This window comes from Myxocyprinus asiaticus, chromosome 33 (genome assembly GCF_019703515.2).
Source record: "Myxocyprinus asiaticus isolate MX2 ecotype Aquarium Trade chromosome 33, UBuf_Myxa_2, whole genome shotgun sequence".
Classification (NCBI taxonomy): domain Eukaryota; kingdom Metazoa; phylum Chordata; class Actinopteri; order Cypriniformes; family Catostomidae; genus Myxocyprinus; species Myxocyprinus asiaticus.
The window spans coordinates 1,890,450-1,917,642 of NC_059376.1; the positions used below are offsets into that span (position 1 = coordinate 1,890,450).

Genomic DNA, 27,193 nt, shown 5'->3' on the forward strand with positions numbered 1-27,193 from the left:
TGTGATAAAATCACTTACTAACCTTTTCTGTGTAAAGTTATAGCCAATTTTACAACTTAGTTGCCATGACGATATAATGTCAACAAACCCTAAAACGACTGTAAAAATTACGATTTAAACAACTTTACAGCTAAAATAATACATGAGTTTTAACAGAAGAATTAATATAAGTGCTTTTATAAAATAATATGCTTCGCATTTCTGCCTTTTAATCTCTCCAAAAATTAGCCCCATTGACTTCCATTGTAAGTGTCTCACTGGAACATGTGCTTTTTAAAAAAAAAAAAAAAAAAAAAAAAAAAGGAGGGACAAGTCTAAATTAATTTTTGTGGTAATCAACATTATGCTACAAATGCTGTTGATTGAGTTGAACTTTGAACCCGGAACATTCCTTTAATTCTTTCTTTCCCATCCACAGTGAACACACTGAATGAGGCCTTATATAAGCCACCTTTCACCTAAACCTCAATTTCACTACTCTCTCTCTCTCTCTCTCTCTCTCTCTCTCTCTCTCTCTCTCTCTCTCCCTCATTGAAAAGATTTATGGCAGTTTCCCACCTACCCCTCTCTTGTACTACTGAGTGCACACACTGTGGCATTCTACAATAATCTTTAGTACTTTCATGTAAATGTTATGTGGAACTGTAATGTTTAGAATATTTGTGTGTGTGTTTTGACTATTGTTTTTGTAATTGAGAGCAAAGGAAGCCATTAGCTTGGGCATGGTTATGATTGGTTTTCAAGCTCATTGTCTGTGATTGGTTGAGGTTGCTGGGTCACCATAACTCATTGGCTAAACTTTCGAATCCCTTTAAATCCATTGAATGAATTTCCTCATTAGTTGTCCAACACTGTTATGTTAATCAAAAGAGTTGAGCTGAGACAAAACCCTCTGGCCCTCTACCTACTTTCTCACACAAACTAAAAGTTCCTGCTGAGCTTTAAGAGTTTTCATTCTGCAACTTTCGCTGCGTGAATCTAGAACACTTTCTTCTTCAAAGAGATGTTTTCATTATGGCTTTCTGAGGCTAAAATGTGAAACTTTGCACAACACTTCTTTTGGATGTAAGAGGAAAAATGGATGTGTGCTGAATTTTTCTTCTGCGTCTGAACTTCAAGAACATTTCTCCAGCATTAATGGACACAACATCACTTTCTCTTGTTTGAGAGTTGCAATGGAACCAAATGAATAGTTCTATTCCATGGTTTTGCATGCTCTGAGGAAAACTCTGAACAGCACACTTAAGTGAAGCGCTGTTAGGCTGTTCAAGTTGTAAGTGTGACTGTGTCTCTCGGCTTTGGCGTGCTGACTCAGTGATTTCTCCAATGGACGTCATTCTCAACTTGATAACGCCAGACTCCTCTCCATCCACTTCCCCAACTAACACCGTGAGTTCAGTGAGTGTGTGTAAGAGTGAGAGTTTTTAGAATGCTCCTTTATGTTGCAAAACGTTAAAAAAAGAAAGAAAAAAAAGTACGGTGATTTGTGCATTGATACACTTATAAATGTCATATGAAGTCTGTATTATAAGCATATAAGTTATAAAAAGTTATAAAGTTTATGTTATAAAAAGTTTTTTTTTAATTTTTTTATGGTCATTCCAAACCTGTATCTTCCATTGAACACAAAAGGAGATTTTGCAGATTATCTAAGCTGCTTTTTTCCATACAATGAAGGGTGTGCGCCCCCTAATGAGTCAAATTAAAAGCATAAGAATAAAAGCAAAATGAGTGGATGACTTGCAACTGACTTTGAACAATGAGGAAAAATAGACATTGTTTTGAATTTGTTGGGTGGGAAAACAAAAAAAATGTAACGTAACTTAAACGTAACAAAAGTAATTAAAAGTACTTAATTAGTAACACAGTTACTTTTTCTCTAAAATAATCGGTAAAGCAATCTGATTACAATTGTAGGGAAATAATTAGTCACTTGTAGTGGATTACTATTTAGAGTAATTTACCCAACACTGATAAGTTACAACTGGTGCACTCTATTCCAAGTCTATTGAAGTCTTATGACAGTTTTGTGTGAGAAACAGAACCAAATGTAAGCTTTTATTTGCAGATAACTTTCCCCTCTGCTGTAGCTCTTAAATTTAATTTGCATCCATATTCAAAAATTTTGTGTTGATGCGTCATGTCATAATAGCAAGTGGCATTGGTTGTCGCATGTGTCATAAGCGATTACGTTGTGCCAGATTTTAATAAGCAGAAGTGCGAACGAGATGTCTGATCTATGTTACAGGGAAAGATTTGCAGTGAAAAATGACTTCAATTTCAGTGTGTTCCTCTCAAAAATCTATCAAATGTCTCAAGAAGACACACGTGTGTGTGCTCAGAGTTACACATTTGTTCGGTTATGCAATAGTCCACTAATGATAAATACGGCATTGTTTGTGGCTCCAGTCTCCCTTAAAGTAACAGTAAAGCAGATTTCCAATTTTCTGGGACTGGCCTTTGTTTAAATATGAAGGGCTTAAGCTGGCATGACAAACTAGGTAAAGACATGGGAAGTAGCTTGAGGCACAATCAATCTGAACGCGCCATTGTATAGTTTTAAGTATTCCAGGATTCTCATGATGAATTTCCAAGACTTTCCCAGTCATTTGTGATCACTGGATTAGCATTTGTAGAACTAGAAAAACATATATTTTATGCACTTTAGACATTTCCATTAATTTTCTGTGACTTTTGAAGACTTTATTCATTTCCATGACTTTTATAGTCAACTGTTGTTACTCCATAAGGATTTAAAAAAACATATAATTGAGATTGCATTCATCAAGAGCAATTTTTAACTGATTAAATATTGTATACTGTAAACAGTATGACCAGAAATTTACTGAAATGTACAGGCAATCACAAAATGTAGAATTCCCTGATATATCCTGGTTTTCCATTAACATGGGAATTCTGATATTCCCAATAAAGTAGTACCTTGCCATTATTAGCTTAAAGATCTATCACTACTTGTTTCAACACTTGAAAATTACTTTCGTTGGAGTAATACAAGGTTCTACAATTAAGGGAGCAAAAATGCCACCAAAAATGAAAAGTTTTTCCCCTGTAATTCAAAACGAAGGGCAAAAAAAAATACCCTATGAATTCTTCTGTTTTTTATTTGTAACATCTGATGTAGTTCTTAATATTATTTTATGGTCCTAGTTATACAAATTATGGCATAAATATAAGTTGATGTTGATTTAATTCTTGGAGTAAGAGGTATTCTCAATTTTGAGAATTCGTATTAATGACTAAATAGTCATATTTGATATAAACGGATGAGACACAGTTCATATTTTAAATGGTGAGAGGAAAAATATGCCCTCATAAAGGTAAAAAAAAAAAAAAAAAAAAAAAGCCAATGAAAATCAAATCCAGGGGGCAAATATTACCCCTTAAAAGAATATTCCGGGCTCAATACAAGTTAAGCTCAATCGACAGCATTTATGGCATAATATTGATCACCACAATAAATAAATAAAAATTAACTTTTCTTTAGAAAAAAAAAAGCAAACATCTGTGTTACAGTGAGACACTTACAATGGAAGTCAATGGGGCCAATCCATAAACATTAAAATACTCACTGTTTCAAAAGTATAGTAAGTAAAATTGTTTTATATAGGACATTTATACATAGCTTACACTGACCAAAGTGCTGTACAGAATAATTACAAACACATTACAAAATGTATAATGCAATAAATCATCAATTAAGAAACAAATGTAACAACAGACAGGAAGCAAAAGCACAGACAACTTTGTAATTCAATAAAATACTTTTTAAAAAGTGAATAAAAATGTGTTTTAAGCCTAGACTTGAAAATAGAGATAGATTATGTCAAGTGGCTACTGATTCCACAAACAAGGAGCAGCGACTGCAAAGGCTCTATCACCTTTAAGTTTTAGATGTGACCAAGTGACATGTAAAAGAGCTTTATCCACAGAACTGAGGGACCTATTAATTGAATATGGAAGAATAAGATCTTTAATGTATGATGGGGCCTGATCATTGAGGGCTTTAAAGACAAACAACAGAATCTTAAACTGAATTCTAAAGTGAACAGGAAGACAATGAAGAGCGGCCAAGACTGGAGTAATGTGATCATACTTTTTGGTAGATGTCAACAGCCTTGCAGCTGCATTCTGGACCATCTGTAGTTGCAGTAATGAAGACTGGAGAAGACTGAAATAGAATTACAATAATCCAAACGAGATGTAATAAAAGCATTAATAACTTTTTCCAAATCTTGATAAGACAAAAAAAAAATTGAGTTTGGAAATAATTTTCAATTGATAGAAATTATTTTTAACAACAGAACTGATTTGTTTGTCTAAGCAGAGCTCAGTATGCAATAGACTGGCATGTCTTAAGGTCAATATTAGGTCAAAAATGGCAAAAAAGAAACAGCTTTCTCTAGAAACTCATCAATCAATCATTGTTTTGAGGATTTCATACAAATGTGTACACTACAGTCTTCAAAGACAAAGGACAACTGGCTCTAACAAGGACAGAATGAGATGTGGAAGACCAGATGAACAACTAAACAAGAGGATAAGTACATCAGAGTCTCTTATTTATGCATTTTAGTGATTCTTTTGTGCTACATATATGATGTAACTTATTCAAAAGCAGTTTTTAGTAGTTATCGACTGATGTGCATTTTTCAATGACCAATGGCCACTTATTGAACACTTGTATAACATCGTATTTACCTAAAACTTTTTTTGTTAATTACCCATTGTCAAAGCTTCTGGCACTCGGGGAGGTAATACTTATGCTAATCTGTAAACTGTCACATTTATGGACTCAAAATGTGTTGCTGATATTCATCAGTCAAATAGCATTCAGCCTCAGTTTGGTTAACCAAAATTACTCAAGCACATGTGCTATAAATTAAAGTCTAAATGTAAACATTCTCAACACTAGATAGCTGAGGAAGAAAAGGTGGCTAACAAGCTAACCAAGTCCTAGTAGTGTGTGTGCCAGCATTTAGAAGATAAACATCTCTACATGCATCTTTCACAATACAAGGGTTTTGTTTCATGAAAAATGATGTCACCGCAGTTTTTGAGCATGACGACATCATTCAGCCTTGTTGTTTGTTACATATTAAGACAGACCATTCTCATTCTGTAGTACAATACTGCTGTTTTAATATTTCCCTGTAAAACACCACTTAATTGAGGCTGAATTACTCAGTACCTGCACACGAGTGACATGGGTCTGAATTATATCTGTCGCAGAACTTCAAAACGCTGGTTTAACCATGTGCTCTCCCTGCTTAATGTCATTTTACACTCTAATTTCTGACACACTTTGAATGATTCACCTTTTGTTGACATTCAGGGATGTGGACTGGTTCATGAGCAGGTATTGTTTGTAGAGCGTTTTAAGATTTCAATTAAAATATTAATATCCTTAATGATGGTGTCATAGTTTGATGTGTTTGTGAAGTTCTTAAATGAGTAGACTGATATAATGTGCAGTGGATTGATTATGAGACAATATAAATGTTAATATTGAGTAAAGAGTGTTAATAATAGTACATGTTTGGTCTTTTGCTGTCATAAAAAGCAACAGTTAAGCATATTAAGCACTTTTGAGACCATATGGATTCTTAATTATTAAAGATAAATGTTTACTGATAAAATGCAAATATTGTCTGAGACAGTATTTGACCAACTTAATTGTAATTGTCATTTTGTCATTTACTATAGCTTGAGTCTGCGTGCTTATGGTAGGTTTTATGGCAGCAAAATTGGTAGAACTGGTCTGATTCTCACCTCATGGGTTTGTCCTTAATCACCTTTGAGACACCACCCATCCTGACCTCGCTTATCTCTGGAGATTACCACAGATTACTGGGACTTCATAAATATTGTGCACTGGATTTGTTCTAGACTGAAAACAGATTTACACAGAAACACAGCATTAACATTCCAACGGGCTCATTTAAAAATCATGTTGTTAAATCATTCATTGATAAATGAAGGTCTTGTGTTAATAATAATCAAAACCCCACCCAAATTACAGGTTACTCTGTTCCCTTGATTTGAACAATAATCCATAAACCTTTCACATTTCCAAAAAGTACTACAAATACTACAAAAACTCATGCTCTTGCCTTTTTATTCAAAGAGAAAGTCTCTTGGTTAATTAAGATTTTATTACTCCCAGGTTTCATTCAATGGTGGGCAAAAAAATAGGTTTGCTAAAATTACAGTTAGATAAATTAAATAGACTTGTCTCTGATCTTCCTTGCAAATTCTTTGTGAAGTTAGCAGTTAATTTTGAGCGTGTAATGTCGTTAAAAGGGCATCTAAGATTTAATTCAGCTGGTTCTTTGGATTCAGTTCAATCATTAAACAGGGTTTCCTAGAAAGGACTTTCAAATGAATACATTCACTAAAATAATACAAGTTAAACTCAATCAACAGCATTTGTGGCATAATGTTGATTACCACAAAAATTTGTTTAGACTCGTCCCTCCTTTTCTTTAAAAAAAAAAAAGAAGAAGAAGAAGAAGAAGAAGTAAAATCTGTGTTCCAGTGAGACACTTACAATGGAGTCAATGGGGCCAAACTTTGGATGGTTTGAAGTCAGAAATGTGAAGCTTATAATTTTATAAAAGCATTTTCATTAATTCTTATATTAAAACTCATGTCTTATTTGATTAAATACCCCTCGCCACCATAAAAAAAAAAATAAAAATAAAAAAAACTTTATTTCTTTTTACACCAATAATGGTGCGCCATTAATATTCAATAAAATGAAACGATTTTTCAATCTTGATTACCAAAAATAAATTCATTCGTAAAGAAGGGTTGAACCGTGAAAAAAAGAGAACTGATTAAAATTCGGACTTCGCTATTCATGGCGAATGATTGGCATTTGCTCGCGCTCCAGGCGTGAATGATGTCATCTTTAAAGCTCCAAGCTGGATCACGGCGGTGGGAGGAGCTTCAGCAGCGGGGATCAGCTGTCAGTGAAATTTCAAAACAAGTTAGGGAAGTTCGGGAGAAAGAAACCGGTGGAGCAGCGTGTTTCCCCGTAGAATATTCAAACTTATTGGAATTATAAATGAAGAGCTCGTTTCATATGAGACATAGAGCAGAATGCACTGGGAGCAGGTACTGCGCGTGAAGAATGATAAGGTGAGAGCGCGACCCTGTTCCCTAGAATCTGCTGCCAGTGTCATTTAAAACAGCGGTTTATGTGTATTATCATAAAATGACCATGCATTATACAGTATGGATGGCACTGTTTAAACTGGTTTATGGAAACAACGTTTAGGCTTATTGTAGCATTAAGCGACAGTAGTACAGGATGATGTGGTTAGAAATAAGGCATGAGTCATGTGTGTGTGTGTGTGTGTGTATGTGTGTGTGATCATTATTGTGTCATTCAGACTTGTGCTGCATCAGTTATTAAATATGTTTCCCTTTGCCAGCATGCTTATACAAGTCATTTGACTCATTATATTTCCCTGTCATTGAGTAGTGCAGGATCAGAGGTAAAGGAGTGCTTTGTTTATATGGATGCCATACTGATAAAAATCATTTGGTGTGTTTTAATGGGAGCCTTTGTTCAGAAATAGGTCAGATTGCTCTTGTGTTAAAAATTGTGCACTTTGCGATCCAGACACAGACAGTCTGATCTGGACTATATGATCAGACAGGTGTTTTACCTCTAAACCTGAACACACTGACCTCAATATCAGCCCATTCTGTCTAAAGGGATTGTCTGTTTGAGGTGGACATATGCAGGCACTCTTGTAAATCACATCTATTTTTCTCACAAGCATAATTGCATAAGATATCAGGGTGAATCTCACTAAACCTGTCAACAACATGTCTGGGTTATTTAAAAAATAAATACATTAAGAAAGGTAAGCCTATTGTTAGGGCCATTGGGATTTTTATTTTCTCTTTCTTTTTGCATATAGTGACACCATTTTCATAACAAATAAGCACTTTTTGCCCTCAAATTCTCATTGTTTTAATATAATTAAAAATAAGTTTTTATTTATTTACAATATTTGATTGCAGTTGTTGTTGTACTGCCTTGAATGTATGCTAATTTATGCAAAATATTTTGTGTCTTGTTCCTTTGGTAGATTTTTTTCACTTGATATTTTTTTTCAGTGTCAAAGGAACAAGACAAAATACACTTATTATTCAAAACTAGATTCTTTAATAACTTAATTTTGCTCCTCGGGTACATTTAACTTTTTTGAAAGATATTTCGATATTTCTACTGAACCGAGACAAATGCATAAACTAACTGAGAATTCGATTTTTTGCCGTATAGTGCAACAATATCTCATAAAATGTATGAAAGTGAGAAATGTGTGTGGCTGGACATTGTGATTTAAATGTTGACCTTTAGTACCCTCCAGCTACATACTGAGTGCAGAAGTGGCTGACTGCTTCATTGTGTCATCAGAAAGACACGGAAAGACCTATTTTCCACAAACTGACATGACTTTTCTCAGCATTTCCTCTCGCCCTTTCCTCTGCATTTGTGCCCATAGATTGAGAGGCTGGAGGGCAGTCTCGTGCAGGCTGCGCTGGCCACGTCTTATGGGGGTGATGGGTCATTGCTGGGGTCAGAGGATGCTAATCTGGACCCCCAGCGCTCACGGCAGGCGATTGCACAACTGCAGCAGAAGATCCTGAAACTTACGGAGCAGCTGCGTATCGAGCAGGCGGACCGCGATGAGAACGTGGCCGAGTACCTCAAACTGGCCAGCAATGCCAACGACAAACAGCAGAGCACCCGGATCAAACAGGTATGAGTCCGGTTTAGCTGTCTGTGGAGTTATTATTCCTTCTTTCGTTGTATCTTTGTTGCGGATATCTTTTAATCACGTCATCTAAGCTATTTTCTAGGTATGCATGTATATCTATATGGGTGAATAATTCCAAATCTTTCAAAAACATGTCCAGCTCATATTTCAGTTTAAAATAAAGAAAATTACGAAATACAATATAATTAGTCATAATAGTTAATTAATTACATAATATATATTATACTTTTATTTATAGTATAATTAATTTGTATATATATATATATATATATATATATATATATATATATATATATATATATATATATATATATATATATATATACATTATATACGATTTATGCAGATTTATGCAGATTTAAGCTGAAATGCATTTACATTTATGCATTTGACAAACACATTTATCCAAAGTGAGTTAAGTGCATTTAAGTTATATCTTTGATCAGTACAAGTATTACGATGTATTCGAATTGCGGTTACAATTTTTTTATTAGAAGTTATATCGTAAGGTGTATTACGAGACATTACAAATGCATTCATAATGCAATATCATATTCTTAATTATATTGCATATATAACACCTTTACAATGCATTATAAAGATGGCCTTTTTTAGAAATTGTTACCGAACCCAATTATTTGGATCTTTCTTGTTTGTTATGTTTTCATATGTTCATTTCATTCCTTGTTCTTTCATACCACCTCACAATGACTCCATCTTCAGGCCTTTGAAAAGAAGAACCAGAAGTCGGCAGCAAGCATCGCGCAGCTGCAACGCAAGCTAGAGCACTACCACCGGCGCCTGCATGAGGGGGAGCACAGCGGCGTGCAGAGGCAGCCCAAAGATGTCCTGCGGGATGTGCAGCAGGGCCTGCGAGATGTGGGCGCCAGAGTCATAACTGGCATCAGCGAGGGAGTCGTAAAGGGCGGACTGTCCAGTTTTTCTCATGCCACGCAATCAACCGCGGGCACAGCTGCCTCCAAACCTCGCGAGATCGCTTCGTTGATTTGCAACAAGTTTGGAAGTGCTGACAACATCAATGCTTTGAAGGATGCAGCGGAGGACGGAGAGGAATGCCTGGCCACTGGAGGTCGCTCTCTGGGGTCTGCTGGCGGCCACTTGCAGTCCAGTCCGAAGTTCGGGAGCGACGAGGATTGTTCAAGTGCTACTTCTGGATCGGCGGGAGCCAACAGCATGACGGGGGCCCCCGGGGGCCCACCCAGCTCGAGGGGGAACACGCTGGAAAGGGGGCAAAGCGGTAGCTTAGACATGCTGTTGCAGGAAGTGCAGGACTTGCGAGATGCACAGACGCGGCTGGAAGAGACTGTGGAAAATCTAAAGAGCAATTATCTTAAAGAGTGCACACAGATGATGCAAGCGCTTCAGGAGGAGAGGTTTAGGTACACACACACACGCACACACACACATGATAGTTTAAATTTTTTTTATACAGTTTATTTAATGATACTTGCTAAAGCCCTAAACTTAATCCTCACACAAACCTCTGAATATCAGTAGATTTAAATGAAAACATTACATTAAGCCTGATTAATGGAATGTTCCGATTTCAATTCAAGTTAAGCTCAATCGACAGCATTTGTGGCATAATATTGATTACCACAAAAATTAATTTTGACTCGTCCCTCCTTTTCTTTAAAAAACAGAAAAAAATCTGTGTTCCAGTGAGACACTTACAATGGAAGTCAATGGGGTCAGTTTTTGGAGGGTTTAAAATCGGAAATGTGAAGCTTATAATTTTTTTAAAGCACTTACATTAATTTTCTGTTAGAACTTGTGTTTGAGCTGTAAAGTTGCTTAAATCCCCATTTTTATGGTAATTTTAGGGTTTTAGGGTTGACGGCGTTATGTTGTCATGGCAACACGGTTGTAGAATTGGCTATAACTTTACACAGATGCTGTTAGTATGTGATTTTATCACACTTAAATCATGTTTATACACATATTGTTTATGTCTTGTGTCTATACTTTTGAAACAGTGAGTATTTTAATGTTTACAGATTGACCCCATTGACTTCCATTGTAAGTGTCTCACTGTAACCTTGATTTTAGATTTTTTTTTTTTTTTTTAAAGAAAAGGATGAAAGAGACTAAATTAATTTTTGTGGTAATCAGCATTATGCCACAAATGCTGTCGATCGAGTTTAGCATGTATTGAACCTGGAAATTCCGTAAAATAGTTAGAACTGTTTAAAATGTCCTCACAAGTCAGTTTTTTACCATTTTTCCTCTATGTATGCTAGGAGGACCATTTCAAAAACTTGTCCCTGTACACACACATTGACACAGAAACCACATCACTGTCTAGTATGTCACAGAGCACAGAGCTGTGCATGTGGTGCAAGCAGCACAATAGATGTTGGGGCATTGCAGTCACATTGTTGTTGATTCTGGTCAGTTTTAACTAGGGGGGTCAAGCATTACATAAGACCTTCATTTCCCATTGTAGAAGTATAAAACAAAGGTAAATGCCATGTTTTGAACAAGAAGACAACAAAGATTGACCAATCAAAATCAAGTTTGTCTTGCCCCCTCGTAGAACCACCCCTGGGACACTTCTGTACAGAGATCTTGTGAGGGTGTTTATTTATGAGCCTAAAATAAGCTTGAATTTGACTTTTTCACCTAAAATGGTAAAACAGAGAGAGAGAGAGAGAGAGAGAGAGAGAGAGAGAGAGAGAGAGAGAGGTCTGACCAATAAATGGACAAATATATTTCTGCCATAAATGCCCAGCTTATAGTTGTGCATTTTTTCTGTTGGCTTAAAATAAAAGTAGCACAAAGATGGCTGAAAAATCAACATGCTCTAAAACAAATGCACAGTTTAGCATATGCATACTTTTGCAGTAGTTGTTCAGTGTCTTGAAATGGAGTGTTAACATCGTTTAGTATGTTTTTTCAGTGATTTGAATTATGGGGACACTAGAAATGTCCTCATAAACCACATTTATAGCAGAATACTCTTGTAATTACCAGTTTATAACCTAAAAAAAAAAAAATCCTCGTAAACCACTTAAACCTGCCCACACTCACACACACACACACACACACACACACATGTTGGTGCAGCTATCATTATGAGGACTCTCCATAGACATAATGATTTTTATACTGTACAAACTATAGATTCTGTCCCCTAACCCTAACCCTACCCCTAAACCTAACCCTCACAAAAAACTTTCTGTATTTTTACATTTTCAATAAAACATAATTTAGTATGTTTTTTAAGTGATTTGAATTATGGGGACACTAGAAATGTCCTCATAAACCACATTTATAGCATAATTCCCTTGTAATTAGCAGTTTATAACCTTAAAAAAAAGTCCTCGTAAACCACTTAAACCTGCCCACACACACACACACACACACACACACATACACACACACACACTTACACTACAAAACCAGGCAACCATTAAATCTTTGTGCACTGAGCTCTTTCAGCTATCTTTCAGAGTGTAGTTCTCTCAGCTTCAACACGTATTACCATAATTACATTAATTCAGTATTTTCGTTAATTAAGACTCAAGCATTTTGTTTTGGGGTGAATTTTGGAAAAACGCTGCAAAATTGCAATGCTAGGCATTAAGGGTTGCAAATGTAGTTTCTCCAAATTTTTTTTTAGACAGTAACACAATTCAACACACAGAAATATATAGAAAATAATTTATAGCAAGCAGTAAATGTAAATTCATGAACAGTTAAAGGAATAGTTCACTCAAAAATAAAAAAATATCTCATCATTTACTCACCCACATGTCATCACAGATATGTATGACTTTCTTCTTCAGAACACAAATTAAGATTTTTAGAAGAATATTTCAGCTCTTTAGGTCCATACAATGCAAGTAAATGGTGATCAGACCTTTTGTAGCTCCAAAAATCACATAAAGGCAGCATAAAAGTAATCTATATGACTCAAGTGGTTTAATCAATGTCTTCAGAAGTGATATGATAGGTGTGGGTGAGAAATGGATCAATATTTAAGTCCTTTTTTAAAATGTAAATCTACACTTTCACTTTCACATTCAGCCATCTACTGGTTGGTCAAAGGTGGAGATTGATATAAAAAAAAAATCTATCATATCGCTTCTGAAGACATGGATTAAACCACTGGAGTCTATAATTATTCGGCAGACTGATTCAAACTAGTACTTCCTGATTTGTGAGTTGTTTTTTTGTTTTTTTCTCTTTTTTACAATTCCTTAAAAGAATCACTCAAAGGAGTCTTTGCTCATGATTCGGACTAAAGTAGTCACGCTCGTGCTGTATTTGTTTTTGTGAGATTCACCGCACTGTAAATTCCACTGTGGTCGAGCAACTTCACACGACACACTTTTTCCCACTCTGCGACCCACTAGTGGAATATATATATATATATATATATATATATATATATATATATATATATATATATATATATATATATAAAGTATAAAAAAAAAGTTTAACCACTGATGCCTAGCATGGTGTTTTAGCTCTGCTTAGAAAATTTTCAAAAATGTATGAAAGTTGCTATTTTTTAGGAAATGCAAGAATCGGTACATTAGTGACCATGCTGGGAATTAAGAAAACAAATCTTATTGGTCAATATACTTGCTAATTTACACTTGCTAAAATTGTTAGCAGTCGTGTCAGCTAACTTTTTTCCTTTTTGTATGACTTCCTCCTAATTCTGTATGCTATTGGTGTGTAGTTTTTACCATATTTAATGAATATTACATTATTAAATTGCTTTAAGCAAAGTTGCGATTCTGTTACAGTGGGTCTCTGTGGGTTAATAGTATTCTTTGAGCACCTGAAATGCACACAAACTCTCTCAGCCCATGTGTGTGTCTTGAAGCAAATACACATACATAGATCTTTAAATGTAGGTTTCTCCTTTACAGGAAGTGACTTGTGTCTCAGCATTTATTGTGTTGTGTTTTTGTAGGTGTGAGCGTTTAGAAGAACAACTGAATGATCTGACTGAACTCCATCAGAACGAGATCTTGAACCTGAAGCAAGAACTGGTCAGCATGGAGGAGAAGATCGCGTATCAGTCCAACGAGAGGGCCCGTGACTTACAGGTGCGCTGGGTTTATATGTCGTGTTCACTCCAGTTGTGTAGTAGTGACTGAAGAGGTGGGCATACTGTGAATTTATTGTGTGAAATGAGTTAGTCACTGAATCAATGATCAAATGAAAATTTTAATCCTTTAAAATGTACAGACCTACAAAGAGACTTTTGTAGAGGTTTTAAGCATTATAAGATAAAAGAAAATCTATAATTTCACTACAGTTTGTGAGCTGATGAGCATGACTTTATCAAAAGACAACAATAGTAGTCTTCTAATAATTATAAAGAGTTTCAATAATGTCCATAATGTATGTTTTCATGTATAAAAAAGCGTGTCTACATATCTATTCACTTCAGTCAAATGCATGTGTTCTAAGAATCTTTTTTCCTACAGTTTGTCGACTGCACACCAACATAGAGGTAAAAAACAGGAGCTGATATTAAAAATAGCTTTACATATTTAACAGATCTAGTAATCTGCTTAAATTGGCAAAGACAACCGTTCAAACTAGTACCTCACAAACATAATGTAAAAAGCATTAACTTAATGAAGATTCATGCAATGATATAAACTCCACTTAAAATGTGTGCTTAAAAGAAGGATTGTCCTTCTGCTTGCATCACTTGCACAGCTCTGTGCTTATTTGCGTGACATACTAGACAGTGATGTGGTTTGTGTGTCAGTGTGTGTGTGTACAGGGACAATTTTTTGAAATGGTCCTCTTAACATACATAGAGGAAAAATGGTCAAAAACTGACTTGTGAGGACATTTTAAACAGTCCTAACTATTTAAAGGATTATTCCAGGTTCAATACATGCTAAATTCGATCGACAGCATTTGTGGCATAATGCTGATTACCACAAAAATGAATGACAAAATGTTTTTTTCTGCAGTGCATTTCACGTAATACTGCCAATCAAGAATGATATGCCAATAAATAACTCATTTGTGTGTTCCTCATCTCTAGATTATTAATTTAGATCAACATCAGTGCCGATAAAAAACATGGATAAATGAGCATTGTTGAAAGCAACTTTGTAGGAATCAACGGAGCCGCGTTGATTAGACTGTCTGACTGATGGCCTATTACATAAGGGTTGTTTCACTCATGAAACTCACCTGTGATTGGCTGGATGGTCGCTCAATCAGCCCAAAGTAGCAAAACGCAAAGAATACTGTATACAAATCCACCATTTGGACTCGTTATGGGTTTAGCTTGAAAAAGTGCAGGGGACATAAGTCACCTTTTTAAAGAGTGCAGAGGACGTGTCTCCTACGTCCCCCATGGCTGCTACGCCCTTGACTATTTGTATTATTTGTGTACAAAACTTTTTTTTCTGTGTGGGTGTATAGTGAAATAGCTTTCCTATGAAGAAATATAAATTAAGATGATTTGATATCACGAGGGGAAAAAAGGCACCACTGACAGCAGTAAAAGACAGAATTTTGTTTTTGAAAAAAATGACAATTTGTCATCTGTGAAGAGCATAAACAAAACAAGCAAGAGTACACAGTGACACTCAGTATTTTCTCAAAGTTTAATAGCTTAAGTTTTTATTTAAATGCATTCATATTTTCACTTTTAGCAGCGAAGTAAATATACAGTGAAAATGATGGTGCCTCCAGTGCTGCAGGCACGTGAGCATTTCACTGTAGAAGCTAGAAATGTCCCTCCCCTTATTGAAACGGAAAATATGATTGGTTAGAAAATATCCAATCGTGTCTAAAACTAACGTTCTGATTGATCAAAACGTTAGTTTTAGATGCGATTGGATATTTTCTAACCAATGTTAGTGTGTGGGAGTCTAACTGTCAATTCTGCCCGTGCCTTCAGTTCAGCGCTCCCACCACCCACTGCTCCGTGTGCGGTTAGAGAGAATCTCTAATAATAAATAATAAAATAATAATAATAATCACAATTCACTCAATGGTGCTGCGGCATCACCTCATTATAATTAAAAGTTATAGGTCAAATCCTCGCTGTTCTGGAGGCCATACGTATCATAACTCATTTTAGGTGGTCATACGCAAAATCCTTTGAAAGATAGGTGGGCATACTGTACGTCAAATGCCCTAGAGACTACACTACTGGTTCACTCACACACTGGGAATACTGTTAGAATGGGATTGGTGAAACCAATGAGGAAAATGCATCACATAAAATTAGAAATGTGGTGTCTGTCTCTGGAAGCTCAGGCCTCACAGACCCTTACTGTTTTACCCTGCCACATGATGTGTTTGTGTACTAAATTATGTTATTTTAAAAATGTAAAAATGCAGAAAGATTTTTGTGAGGGTTAGGTTTAGGGGTAGGGTTAGGGTTAGGGGATAGAATCGTCATGGTTACTGGTGTAACCTCCATTCCCTGATGGAGGGAACGAGACGTTGGTGTCGATGTAGTAACAATAGGGGTCACTCTTGGGAGCCCAAGACACCTCTGGTCTTTGATAAAAGGCCAATGAAAATCAGCGAGTGGTATTTGCATGCCACTCCCCTGGACATACGGGTATAAAAGGAGCTGGTATGCAAACACTCATTCAGGTTTTATGCTGAGGAGCCGATATAAGGTCCGGCCATTTCAGCGGGTAGTTCAGCGTTGTGGCAGGAGGGACACAAAGTCTCGTTCCCTCCATCAGGGAACGGAGGTTACACCAGTAACCATGACGTTCCCTATCTGTCACTCACTCGATGTTGGTGTCGATGTAGTGACACTAGGGGTCCCTATACAAAACGCCACAAGGCTGAACTGTGTTACGTGAACTGGCGGTGTGTGGTGGGCAGACTTGCTGTGTGCCTCATAGCCAGCACACCAGGTCGACACGTAACCTCCCCCAACATAGTTATGAGTGTCGAACGGCCCTTTTTGGGGACTACACAAAGATAGAGACAGGCTTAACCCAGTCGTGGCCTTTTTTCCCCTTCTCTTTTTCCACTCCCTGAAAAAGAAGGGGGATATCCGACTGGGCCACCAGGTCTAGTCGGGGGGTGTCCCTCCCAAGGGGAAGACACTGTGGAGACCACACCTCGCCCAAAGAGAGGGGGGGATATTTAAGTGGAAGAATACGTCACATGGTCTTTCCAACCATGTGGAGAGCCTTCAAGGTAGATCCTGCCCAATGGGGGAGGAGTTACTACAAACATGGAGACTGGGGCAGAGGGGCTCTGCCCAAGGAAGTCGCAGTTTGCCAGCAGGGAAATGAACTAGCGGAAGATATAGATCGTATGTGGTTAGCCTTACAGGGAACAGCCACATGCAGAGCACCTACCCCAGAACAGGGCTCTTAGTTAGCGCATGTACTGGGCCGGCAGTGAGTCTCTCTGAAAACTCAACTGCCACAGGACTCGGAGGAAGTCAACCAGGGAACAAAGTTTGTGAACACTACTGGGAATTAACGGTGCACATCTTCAGCTCAAAAGGAGGTGGAAGGCGCTATGTGCAAGCGATACACCCGGCCAGCTAACCCGGGCTTATCCGCTTGTGTTGCGTGCCACTACCTGGGACGAAACCGGTTCCACCCGGCGGTTGTAGAACCTTGCAAAAGTGTTGGGTGTTGCCCAGCCCGCTGCTCTGCAAATGTCTGTTAGAGAGGCACCTCTGGCCAGGGCCCAAGAAGCCACTACACCACGGGTAGAATGGGCTCGTAGCCCTACCGGGGGTGGCATGTTTTTTAGCGAGATATGCCATAGTTATGGCATCAAGGAGCCAGTGGGCGATCCTCTGCTTGGTGACAGCACTTCCTTTCCGCTGTGCACCAAAGCAGACAAAGAGCTACTCAGAGACTCTAAAGCTCTGCGTGCGATCCAATATGATGCGTAAAGCGCGCACCGGACACAGCAACGATAGGGCTGGGTCTGCCTCCTCCTGGGGCAGCGCTTGCAGGTTCACCACCTGGTCCTTAAAAGGGGTGGTGGGAACCTTGGACACATAGCCCGGTCATGGTCTCAGGATCATGTGAGAATAACCTGGACCGAACTCCAGGCACGTTTCGCTGACAGAGAACGCTTGCAGGTCACCTACCCTCTTGATGGAAGTGAGCGCAGTCAGGAGGGCAGTCTTCAAGGAGAGTGCCTTAAGCTCGGCTGACTGCAAAGGCTCATAGGGGGCTCTCTGTAGACCCTGAAGAAATACAGAGAGATCCCATGAGGGAACGAGGTGCGGTCTGGAGGGATTCAGCCTCCTGGCGCCTCTTAGCAACCTGATGATCAGGTCGTGCTTCCCTAAGGACTTACCGTCAACTGCGTCATGGTGTGCTGCTATGGAGGCAACGTACACCTTCAAGGTGGAGGGGGACAGCCTCCCTTCCAGCCTCTCCTGCAGGAAGGAAAGCACTGATCCGACTGCACATCTCTGGGGGTCTTCGCGTCGGGAAGAACACCACTTAGCGAATAGACGCCACTTAAAGGCATACAGGCGCCTCGTAGAGGGGGCCCTAGCCTGAGTGATCGTGTCTACCACCGCTGGTGGTAGACCGCTTAGGTCTTCCGCGTCCCGTCCAGGGACCAGACATGGAGATTCCATAGGTCTGGGCGCGGGTGCCAGAGGGTGCCCCGTCCCTGAGAAAGAAGGTCCTTCCTCAATTTGCCAGGGGGGAGCTGTCACGAGGAGCGTGAGGTCCGAGAACCACATCTGGGTGGGCCAGTAGGGTGCTACCAGGACAACCTGCTCCTCATCCTCCCTGACCTTGCACAGGGTGGCCACCTCCGAGGATGCAATATGCCCCAGGAGCCTCTGAAAAAGTTTCAGTGGAACCGCTGTTCCCTGCTTGAACGCCTTCAAACAGGCCAGCACCGACTGGGCACGCTCGTTCGTAAGGCACGCCATCAAGGAGACTGAGTCCAACTCCAAACCGAGAAAAGAGATGCTCTGAACCGGGAGGAGCTTGCTCTTTTCCCAGTTGACCCGAAGCCCTAGTCGGCTGAGGTGTGAGAGCACCAGGTCCCTGTGTGCGCATAACACGTCTCGAGAGTGAGCTAGGATTAGCCAGTTGTCGAGATAGTTGAGAATGCAAATGCCCACCTCCCTTAACGGGGCAAGGGCAGCCTCTGTGATCTTTGTAAAGATGCGAGGAGACAGGGACAGGCCGAAAGGGAGTACTTTGTACTGATACGCCTGACCCTCGAACGCGAACCGCAGGAAGGGTCTGTGTCGAGGAAGGATCGAGATGTGAAAGTACGCATCCTTCAGGTCTACCGCCGCAAACCAATCTTGATGCTGGACGCTCGCCAGAATGCGTCTTTGCGTCAGCATTTTGAACGGGAGTCTGTGTAAAGCCCGGTTCAGTATTCGCAGGTTCAAGATTGGCCGCAACCCACCGCTTTTTTTCGGTACGATGAAGTAGGGGCTGTAAAACCCTTTCTTCATCTCGGCTGGAGGGACAGGTTCTATCGCGTCCTTCCGTAGGAGGGTAGCGATCTCCGCGCGCAGGGTGGCGGCGTTTTCGCCCTTGACCAAGGTGAAGTGAATACTGCTGAATCTGGGCGGGCGCCTGGTGAACTGAATCGCGTAGCCGAGTCGGACGGTCCGGATCAGCTACCGCGACAGACTGGAAAGCGTAAGCCACGCGTCCAAATTCCGCGCGAGGGGGACCAAGGGGACAACGTCTTCGGACATACCGGCAGGTGGGGCTTCGCGGCAGGGTGGGGCACTAGGTGCCACAGCACGTCGTGGCCATGCTGATTCTAGGGACATCGAAGCACTTACCTGGCTCCTTGTGACCACCCCCGGAACAGCCTGGGACGGGGGAGGAAGAGGCCTGTCCTCGTAACCCGTGGAGGCTGCCACATGGGGGGTGGCTGTGTGCCACAGCTGGGTGCTCAGGGGCGGAAAGGGCACCGCTGGAGCACCAATCCTGCAAGAAAAAGCCCGTGGACAGTAGTCGTGGTGATGACCGTACACACCGGGTTTGTGACCCAGGGAGGAAGGAAGCCGCTCTTTTGCTGAACTGTTGGGTACCGCAGCCACTTGGGCGTGTGGCGAAATCAAACAAAAAGGCAACAAAAAATTTTCCACCCGGCCCTCCACCGTGGGATGGAGTGGTCTTCCTACCAGCTCCACGTGAGTGGGTTCTCTCGTCCCTGGGTTGCCCGTCTCAGGGGCGCTTCGAGGACCTCCGTGGGTTCTTCGGTGCCAGCTGTGAGACGGGTGGCGTCGGCTTCCTGCGGTGGGCTCCACGCCGTGGCCAGGCCAAAGGGGCAGGCTGCGGCGGAGCCGGTGCAGTCACCGCAGGGGGATGCCCTTGGCGACGAGCAGATGGGGTGCGGGATCTTGAGCCGCGCTGGAGCAGGATGTGCCGGATTACCGTCTGCTGCTTCACCGTCAAGAACTGCTGGGCAAAGTCCTCGACGGTGTCACCGAATAGGCACACCTGGGAAATGGGGGCAGCAAGGAACCGTGTCTTGTCGGTCTCGCCCATCTCGACCAGGTTGAGCCAAAGGTGGCGCTCCTGGACCACTAGTGTGGCCATCGTCCGCCCGAGAGACCGCGCCGTGACCTTCGTCGCCCTGAGGGCGAGGTCGGTCACCGAACGCAGTTCCTGCATCAAATCTGGGGCGGAACTACCCTCGTGCAGTTCTTTCAGCGCCTTGGCTTGGTGGACCTGCAGGAGAGCCATGGCGTGCAGGGCAGAGGAGGCTTGTCCAGCAGCACTGTAGGCTTTAGCTGTCAGGGACGACGTGAGCCTACAGGGCTTGGACGGGAGCTTAGGGCATCCACGCCAGGTGGCGGCACTCTGCAGGCATATGTGCACCACGAGCGCCTTATCCACCGGGGGAATCGCCATATAGCCCTTGGCTGCCCCGCCATCGAGGGTAGTGAGAGAGGGGGAACTGCGGAGTCGGGGCCAGGCAGTGAAAGGTGCCTCCCATGACTTCGTCAGCTCCTCATGCACTTCCAGGAAGAATGGCACTGGAGCAGGGCGCGGCTGCTTTGAGCGGTGCTTACGAGCGGTTCTTATGAAAGCAAGCCACGACCGCAATGTTGCCATGGTCATGTTCTCACAGTGAGAACATGAACCATTCACAAACGCTGCTTCCGTGTGGGTCGTGCCCAGACACGAAAGACAGCGATCATGACCATCCAAAGTTGAGAGATAACGACCACAACCAGGAATAACACACAATCGCAAAGGCATCTATAGAAAGACGCGTCTTTAAAAAGACGTTCCATGTGTGCGCTCTTTTAGAGAAATATACTCTTTTAGAGGGGAAAAATGCTCTTTCAGAAAATATACTCTCTAGTTTTTCTGCCGAAGCGCCCAGGGGCGTTCTCTGCAGTGCACCAGTGCAGAGGAGGGAGAAGCCGCTGAAATGTGCCGTCAGATCCAGCAGAGGTGAATGAACAGTAGTATTCAGCTCAGTGAGCATGACCGTTCGGCTCCGAAGAGAAAATCTGAATGAGTGGTTGCATATAAGCTCCTTTTATACCCGTATGTTCTTTGGAGTGGCATGCAAATACCACTCGCCAATTTTCATTGGCCTTTTATCAAAGACCAGAGGTGTCTCAGGCTCCCAAGAGTGACCCCTAGTGTCACTACATCGACACCAACGTCGAGTGAGTGACAGATAGGGAACTATAATTTGTACAGTATAAAAATCATTATTTCTATGGAGAGTCCTCATAATGATAGCTGCACCAACATGTGTATGTGTGTGTGTGTGTGTGCGCACGCGTGTGCATGTGTGCATGTGTGTGGAGTGGTTAAACCACTGAAGTGCCTTCCAACATCATCTACTTTAAGACATCTTCATATTTAAGATTTTGTAATAAAGGCCATTTCTGACTTGAGTTCAAGAGACTTTCATTCATAAATTTGTGTATGAAATCAACTATCACATTATTGCATAAACTTCATAGAGATTATTTATGAAAAAACATTGTAACACTCATGTTTTGTGTAGGATCTGAAAGACTCTAAGGCCATTTTAAAAGCTCAAAAGCAAACTTATATTTAAGTGTTTTATTGTTAATGACTTTCCTAATCTTATGAGAAGAGATAAGAAATTAAACTCGACAACCTGCTAACATCTTCTAGAAAAAATGTAACACCTTTGGGGTCTTGGAGACCCCGGATATAAAACATGAATAAATGCAAAGAATTTCACACACTATAATTCTCTGACCGGTGTACACAATTCAGGAGTGCATTGCTAACAGATATTATCTGGATTTACAACCCCAATTCCCAAAATGTTGGGACAGTGAAAAATCCCAATAAATTATTTTTATTTGTAAATGTACTTTGACTTGTATTCAAAGAGAAAACAGTATAAAGACAAGGTACTTCATGTTTTACCAAATCAACAACATTTTGAATTTTGGCTTTTTGAAGAAATACACATTCCAAGGGCTGAGACAGGGGCAATTTAGGACAAATAACAATCTGAGGAGTTGTAATATGGTGATGTGATACAGGAGATGTTAAACAGGTGAGGCAATCGTGTTATAGAATATAAGGAGCCTAAAAAAAGCCTACTCCTTCAAAAGCAAGGGTCGAGGCTGTCATTCGTCTGTAAAGTTTATCATGAACATGAGTTCAGAAATATTTAGGTATTACCTGTGTCAGTTAACACCATTTGCTGCTGCATCCAGAGATGTAAGCTAAGACTTTACTATACAAAGGAGAAGCCATACATCAATACTGTCCAGAAGCGCCGCCGACTTCTCTGGGCTTGGTCTCATCTGAGATGGAAAGTGGAACAGTGAAATTGTGTTTTGTGGTTAGACGAGTCCACATTTAGAATAGTTTTTGGAAAAAACAGATGCTGTGTGCTCCGGGCTGTTACGGCCAGCTTGTTTTAAGACTGCAACATAAAGGAAGTTGGACCCAAACTGCTATTCAAATTAACATTAACACAAAAATATCTAGGGGTTTAAACAAAAGAACAGCATCACATTGAGCTGGTAACTGTAGGTGAGTATCAAGCAGAGAGTTGTACCCCAAAGAGAAAGCAAAGAAACTGAACAAAAAGGGTAACTTATATATACAACACACCGAATCAAATTAATTAGAAAATTACTTCCCCCAGCCGAGCAGAACTGTCCCACACTGTCACCGTAGGACAGAGGAGGGAAGGCCAGAGTCGTAACAGGGTCAAAGAGGAAAAGGATCATCCAAGTTGTTATCAGCGTCATGTGTGTGTCGGTCATGGTATGGGGGTGTGTCAGTGCCCGTGGCATGGGTAACTTGTACATCTGTGAGGGTGCCATTAATGCAGAAATATATGTGCACAATTTGGAGCAACAAATACTGCTATCCAAACCTCATCTTTTCCAGAGACGTCCCTGCATTTTCCAGCAGGACAACTTCAGACCACATACTGCCCTGATTACAAGTGTATGACTGTGTAAACAGAGTGTGTGTGCTAGATTGGCCTACCTGCAGTCCTGACCTGTCTCCAATTGAGAATGTGTGGCGCATTATGAAGTGCACAATTTGGCAATGAAGGCCCGTGAAATTGCACAGCTGAAGACCTGCATAATAGATGAATGGAGGAAAATTCTGCTTGCTAAACTTAACAAACTTGTGTCTTCAGTGCTCAAACGCTTTAATTAGTGTTATTAGAAGAAATGGTGATGTTACACAGAGGTAAACACTCGACTGTCCCGACTTATTTGTGATTCATAAAGAATTGGGTCAAAAGGAATGACACCACTAATACATATACAAGACTGCCCTCTAATGGCAGAATATAGCTTGTACAATCACAGTTAATCACAAGTCAGTTGCTGTGTGCTGAGTAGCATACCACCATCATCCGGAAGACCATATTCTGGCTTTTTGTTAAATAGTATGATCAAATGGTATGTAGTCTGCAACAATAAATGTATTCCACTGCAATTACACGTTGCTTGTTCAATTCGGTGAGTGGCATCATCTCGAAAATAATAATAATAAAAAAAAAACTGTTATATTGCACTTCGAGTCGACTTTTGTGCAAAAACTATTTGTTCAAATAGTGAGTTAAAAAAGAAAAAACACACTGTTGTACTTTGCTAGTAGACAAAAGAAAATAAACTAGTGAGTGTGTGAAAAATTTTTAATGAGACTTTACTATCTAGAAATCCACGGTGCTAAAACATGCACCAAGTTGAACATGTATGTTGTTTGATTACAGCTGTGCATAACCCTCTCTCTCTGTTGTTTGTGTTGCAGGAGGCTCTGGAGGCATGTCAGACGCGCATTTCAAAGATGGAGCTTCAGCAGCAGCAGCAGCAGCTCGTGCAGTTAGAGGGTTTGGAGAACGCCACAGCACGAACGCTGCTCGGCAAACTCATCAATGTGCTGCTGGCGCTCATGGCCGTCCTGCTCGTCTTTGTGTCCACTGTCGCCAACTGCGTCATCCCGCTGATGAAGACCCGAAGCCGCTCCGTCTCCTCGCTGCTCCTCTTTCTCCTCTTCGCTGTCCTCTGGAGGAACTGGGACACTTTCTCCGGACACACGTACCGCATGCTGCACACGCCGAGATGACCTGCCAGCGGAGCTGCAGCTGCCATTTGATTGGACGGGGGTACTAGCCAATTCCCTCCTTGTTCAATAGTTTTGAAACATTTTGCACATGTTTACAACTTTGAATGCCTTCAGAATACATTAGTTTTACTATGAAGTTTGATTAGTTACATTAATATTATTTGTTTTTCTAATGTTATTGTTTTCTTTTAAGCATGATTTATTTCAATGTAGCATTAAATTAGTAGTTTACCTAAAATAAAATTCTTTCATTATTAATTCAACTTCAACATGTTCCAAAACTGTATGACTTTCTTATGCAAAACATAAAAGGAGAATTTTTGAAGAATGTTCATGCAGCTCTTTTATTATAATGTCTGTCAAGCTCCAAAAATAACAAAATAGCACCATGATACTACCAAAGTAGTTTATATGACTACTTGTTCAGGTCTTCTGAAGTCATACGAACACTTTGTGTGGGGCACAAACTGAAATTTAAGTCATTATTCAACAATAACCTTCCCCTCTGCAGAAACTCGAAAATCTCATTCATGTTCAGATTTTCATGTCATTGCTGCCAAATGCCATTGATTTTTGCATGTGTGGTAACTAGGGCTGTCAGTCGATTTAAATGCTAAATAATTACTTGATGTGCTGATTAATTAATTCCAATGAATCAGTATTTACTGAGAAAAGCCCTAAAAAAAAAAAAAATTATAAATATAATTCAGATCATTTAAATACATCATTTATTGTAGCAGCAGACAAATAAAGCCTTTATACAATACAAAAAGTGTCTTTAAAAGTCAAAATACTGTTTATTTCCATATCATTGAACATAAAACTATTATTGACCTACTTCCCTCGATGCTCGATTTTTAATTGTTGGTCTTTGTACTCGTGCGTCAGACGGACGTGTTTGGAGCGTCTCACTAGTTTTCAGCATCTCTAGTCATAAGTGCTGTGTTTTTAGGATGCTGTGTCAAGTTAAACGTAGTTTAAAACGTTGAAAAACATGTCTGGAGATGGAAGACTGTGCTGCTCTCCTTGGTTTTCTGTACAGCTGGAGTCGTGCTGACTGCCCCCTACTGACACAGATTCACTAAAACATCAAGGTGCGACATCAAACTTGAATTGCTCTGATGCTAAGATGGTTCTTTATTACGGAAATAACATACAAGTCGGGGGCATGATTAATTGCGTTCATTTCTTTTACGCGTTATTTGTCATTTAATTAATCACACTAGATTATCGTGTTAAATCAACAGCCATTGTCAGAACTGAATACAGGTGTGCCAGTTTGAATATGTGGGATGGAGAATGAGATTTGAACGCTTCATTGGAGGAGAACATTTTTACAGAATGACAACAATGATGAATTTGTGCTGGTTCCTCACACAAAGAGTAAATAATGAATAAATAAATGAGTTTTCTTTTTTGGGTGAAATATTTTTTTTAACTGTTCTATGGTCTCATTGAAATGATTCTGAATGTCATGTTAAGATTGGCTTTTAGGGGGTGTATGCACTTTCAGCAGTGTTACACAATCCTCACTGTATTCACTGCACTGGAGCGTGAAGGAAGAGCTTCTCTTTGATAAGACACCTGCTTCCTGGACTAAACAGACTAATGGATACACCGGTGTAAATCTCACCTCTGGGGACTAAATGTGCTGCTTCCTGTACTGTTATTATTTTTACACAAACAAGTCGAAGAATTTTGGCTTTGTAGCAGCATAACCTGAAGTAAAAACGCTGTTTTAAATTAAGTATTAATTTCTAGAATATTGCATTGCCTTATTGGAGGGGCTTGTTCACCCTATGACATCAGAGACATGCGACAAGAACAGTAGTCACTATTATTGTTTTTGATATGTCAAGATCAATAGTATAGCATGAGTAAAACATACTTTGATGATCTTATGTGATCTTTTAATTTGCTATGTCTAATTTAGCAATAGATTGAGACTGTTAGTTTTAACTGAGACTGTTGTCATTAATGATCAGCTGTTTATTCAGATGTGTATGTATGATAATAAGCTCTTCGCAGGGATGGATTACTGACCGGGTCAATGGGGCCAGTGCCCAGGGGCCCTTGACTGCCCGGGGGGTCCCTGGGCTTTAAGGTTGCGTGATCCAGTTTGGCGATCCCCCCCGTTTGAAAACCCGTCAACAATGAAAACGAACCCCACGCCCCCCCCCCCCCCTCCCAGTTGCCAGTTGGGCCAGTTGCTATGTTAAAAAATGGTGGGAGGGGGGCCCTTGGAGATAATTGGCCCCGGGGCCTTTGCAAGTCATAATCTGTCCCTGGCTCTTCGTACTCTACACAAGTTGACCTAGTCAACTCGCTCATGAACTTATGTGTTGAATTGGTAGCACTGTTGTCAAACTAGAGAATGATTGTATGTACAGTAATATTTTTCAATAATTTCATCTTCTGTCAGTAATTCGAATTACATTTCTTTAATTAGAAATGCGGTGTCTGTCTCTGGAAGCTCAGGCCTCACAGACCCTTACCGTTTTACCCTGCCACAGGATGTGTTTGTGTACTAAATGATGTTATTTTGAAAATGTAAAAATGCAGAAAGATTTTTGTGAGGGTTAGGTTTAAAGGTAGGGTTAGGGTTAGGGGATAGAATCTATAGTTTGTACAGTATAAAAATCATTATGTCTATGGAGAGACCTCATAATGATAGCTGCACCAACATGTGTATGTGTGTGTGTGTGTGCGCGCGCACGCGTGTGCATGCGTGCGTGTGTGTGGAGTGGATAAACCACTGAAGTGCCTTCCAACATTATCTACTTTAAGACTTCAAGACATCTTCATCTTTAAGATTTTGTAATAAAGGCCATT

At 40.3% G+C, this 27,193-nt stretch overlaps 1 protein-coding gene across 2 annotated transcripts; it reads left to right on the forward strand.

Annotated features, from left to right (window-relative positions):
• Window positions 1–985: 985 nt before the first annotated feature.
• Window positions 986–27,193, forward strand: LOC127424018 (transmembrane and coiled-coil domains protein 1-like). Of its 2 annotated transcripts, none has more exons than XM_051668783.1 (5): window positions 986–1,389; window positions 8,541–8,798; window positions 9,540–10,216; window positions 13,768–13,903; window positions 24,047–27,193. In XM_051668783.1, exons 1-5 carry the CDS (start codon window positions 1,327–1,329, stop codon window positions 24,359–24,361), a joined length of 1,449 nt encoding a protein of 482 aa, XP_051524743.1. In that variant the 5' UTR covers window positions 986–1,326; the 3' UTR covers window positions 24,362–27,193. The 2 variants fall into 2 exon arrangements, with proteins under 2 accessions (XP_051524743.1, XP_051524744.1); XM_051668784.1 differs by lacking the exon at window positions 986–1,389 and adding an exon at window positions 6,783–7,161.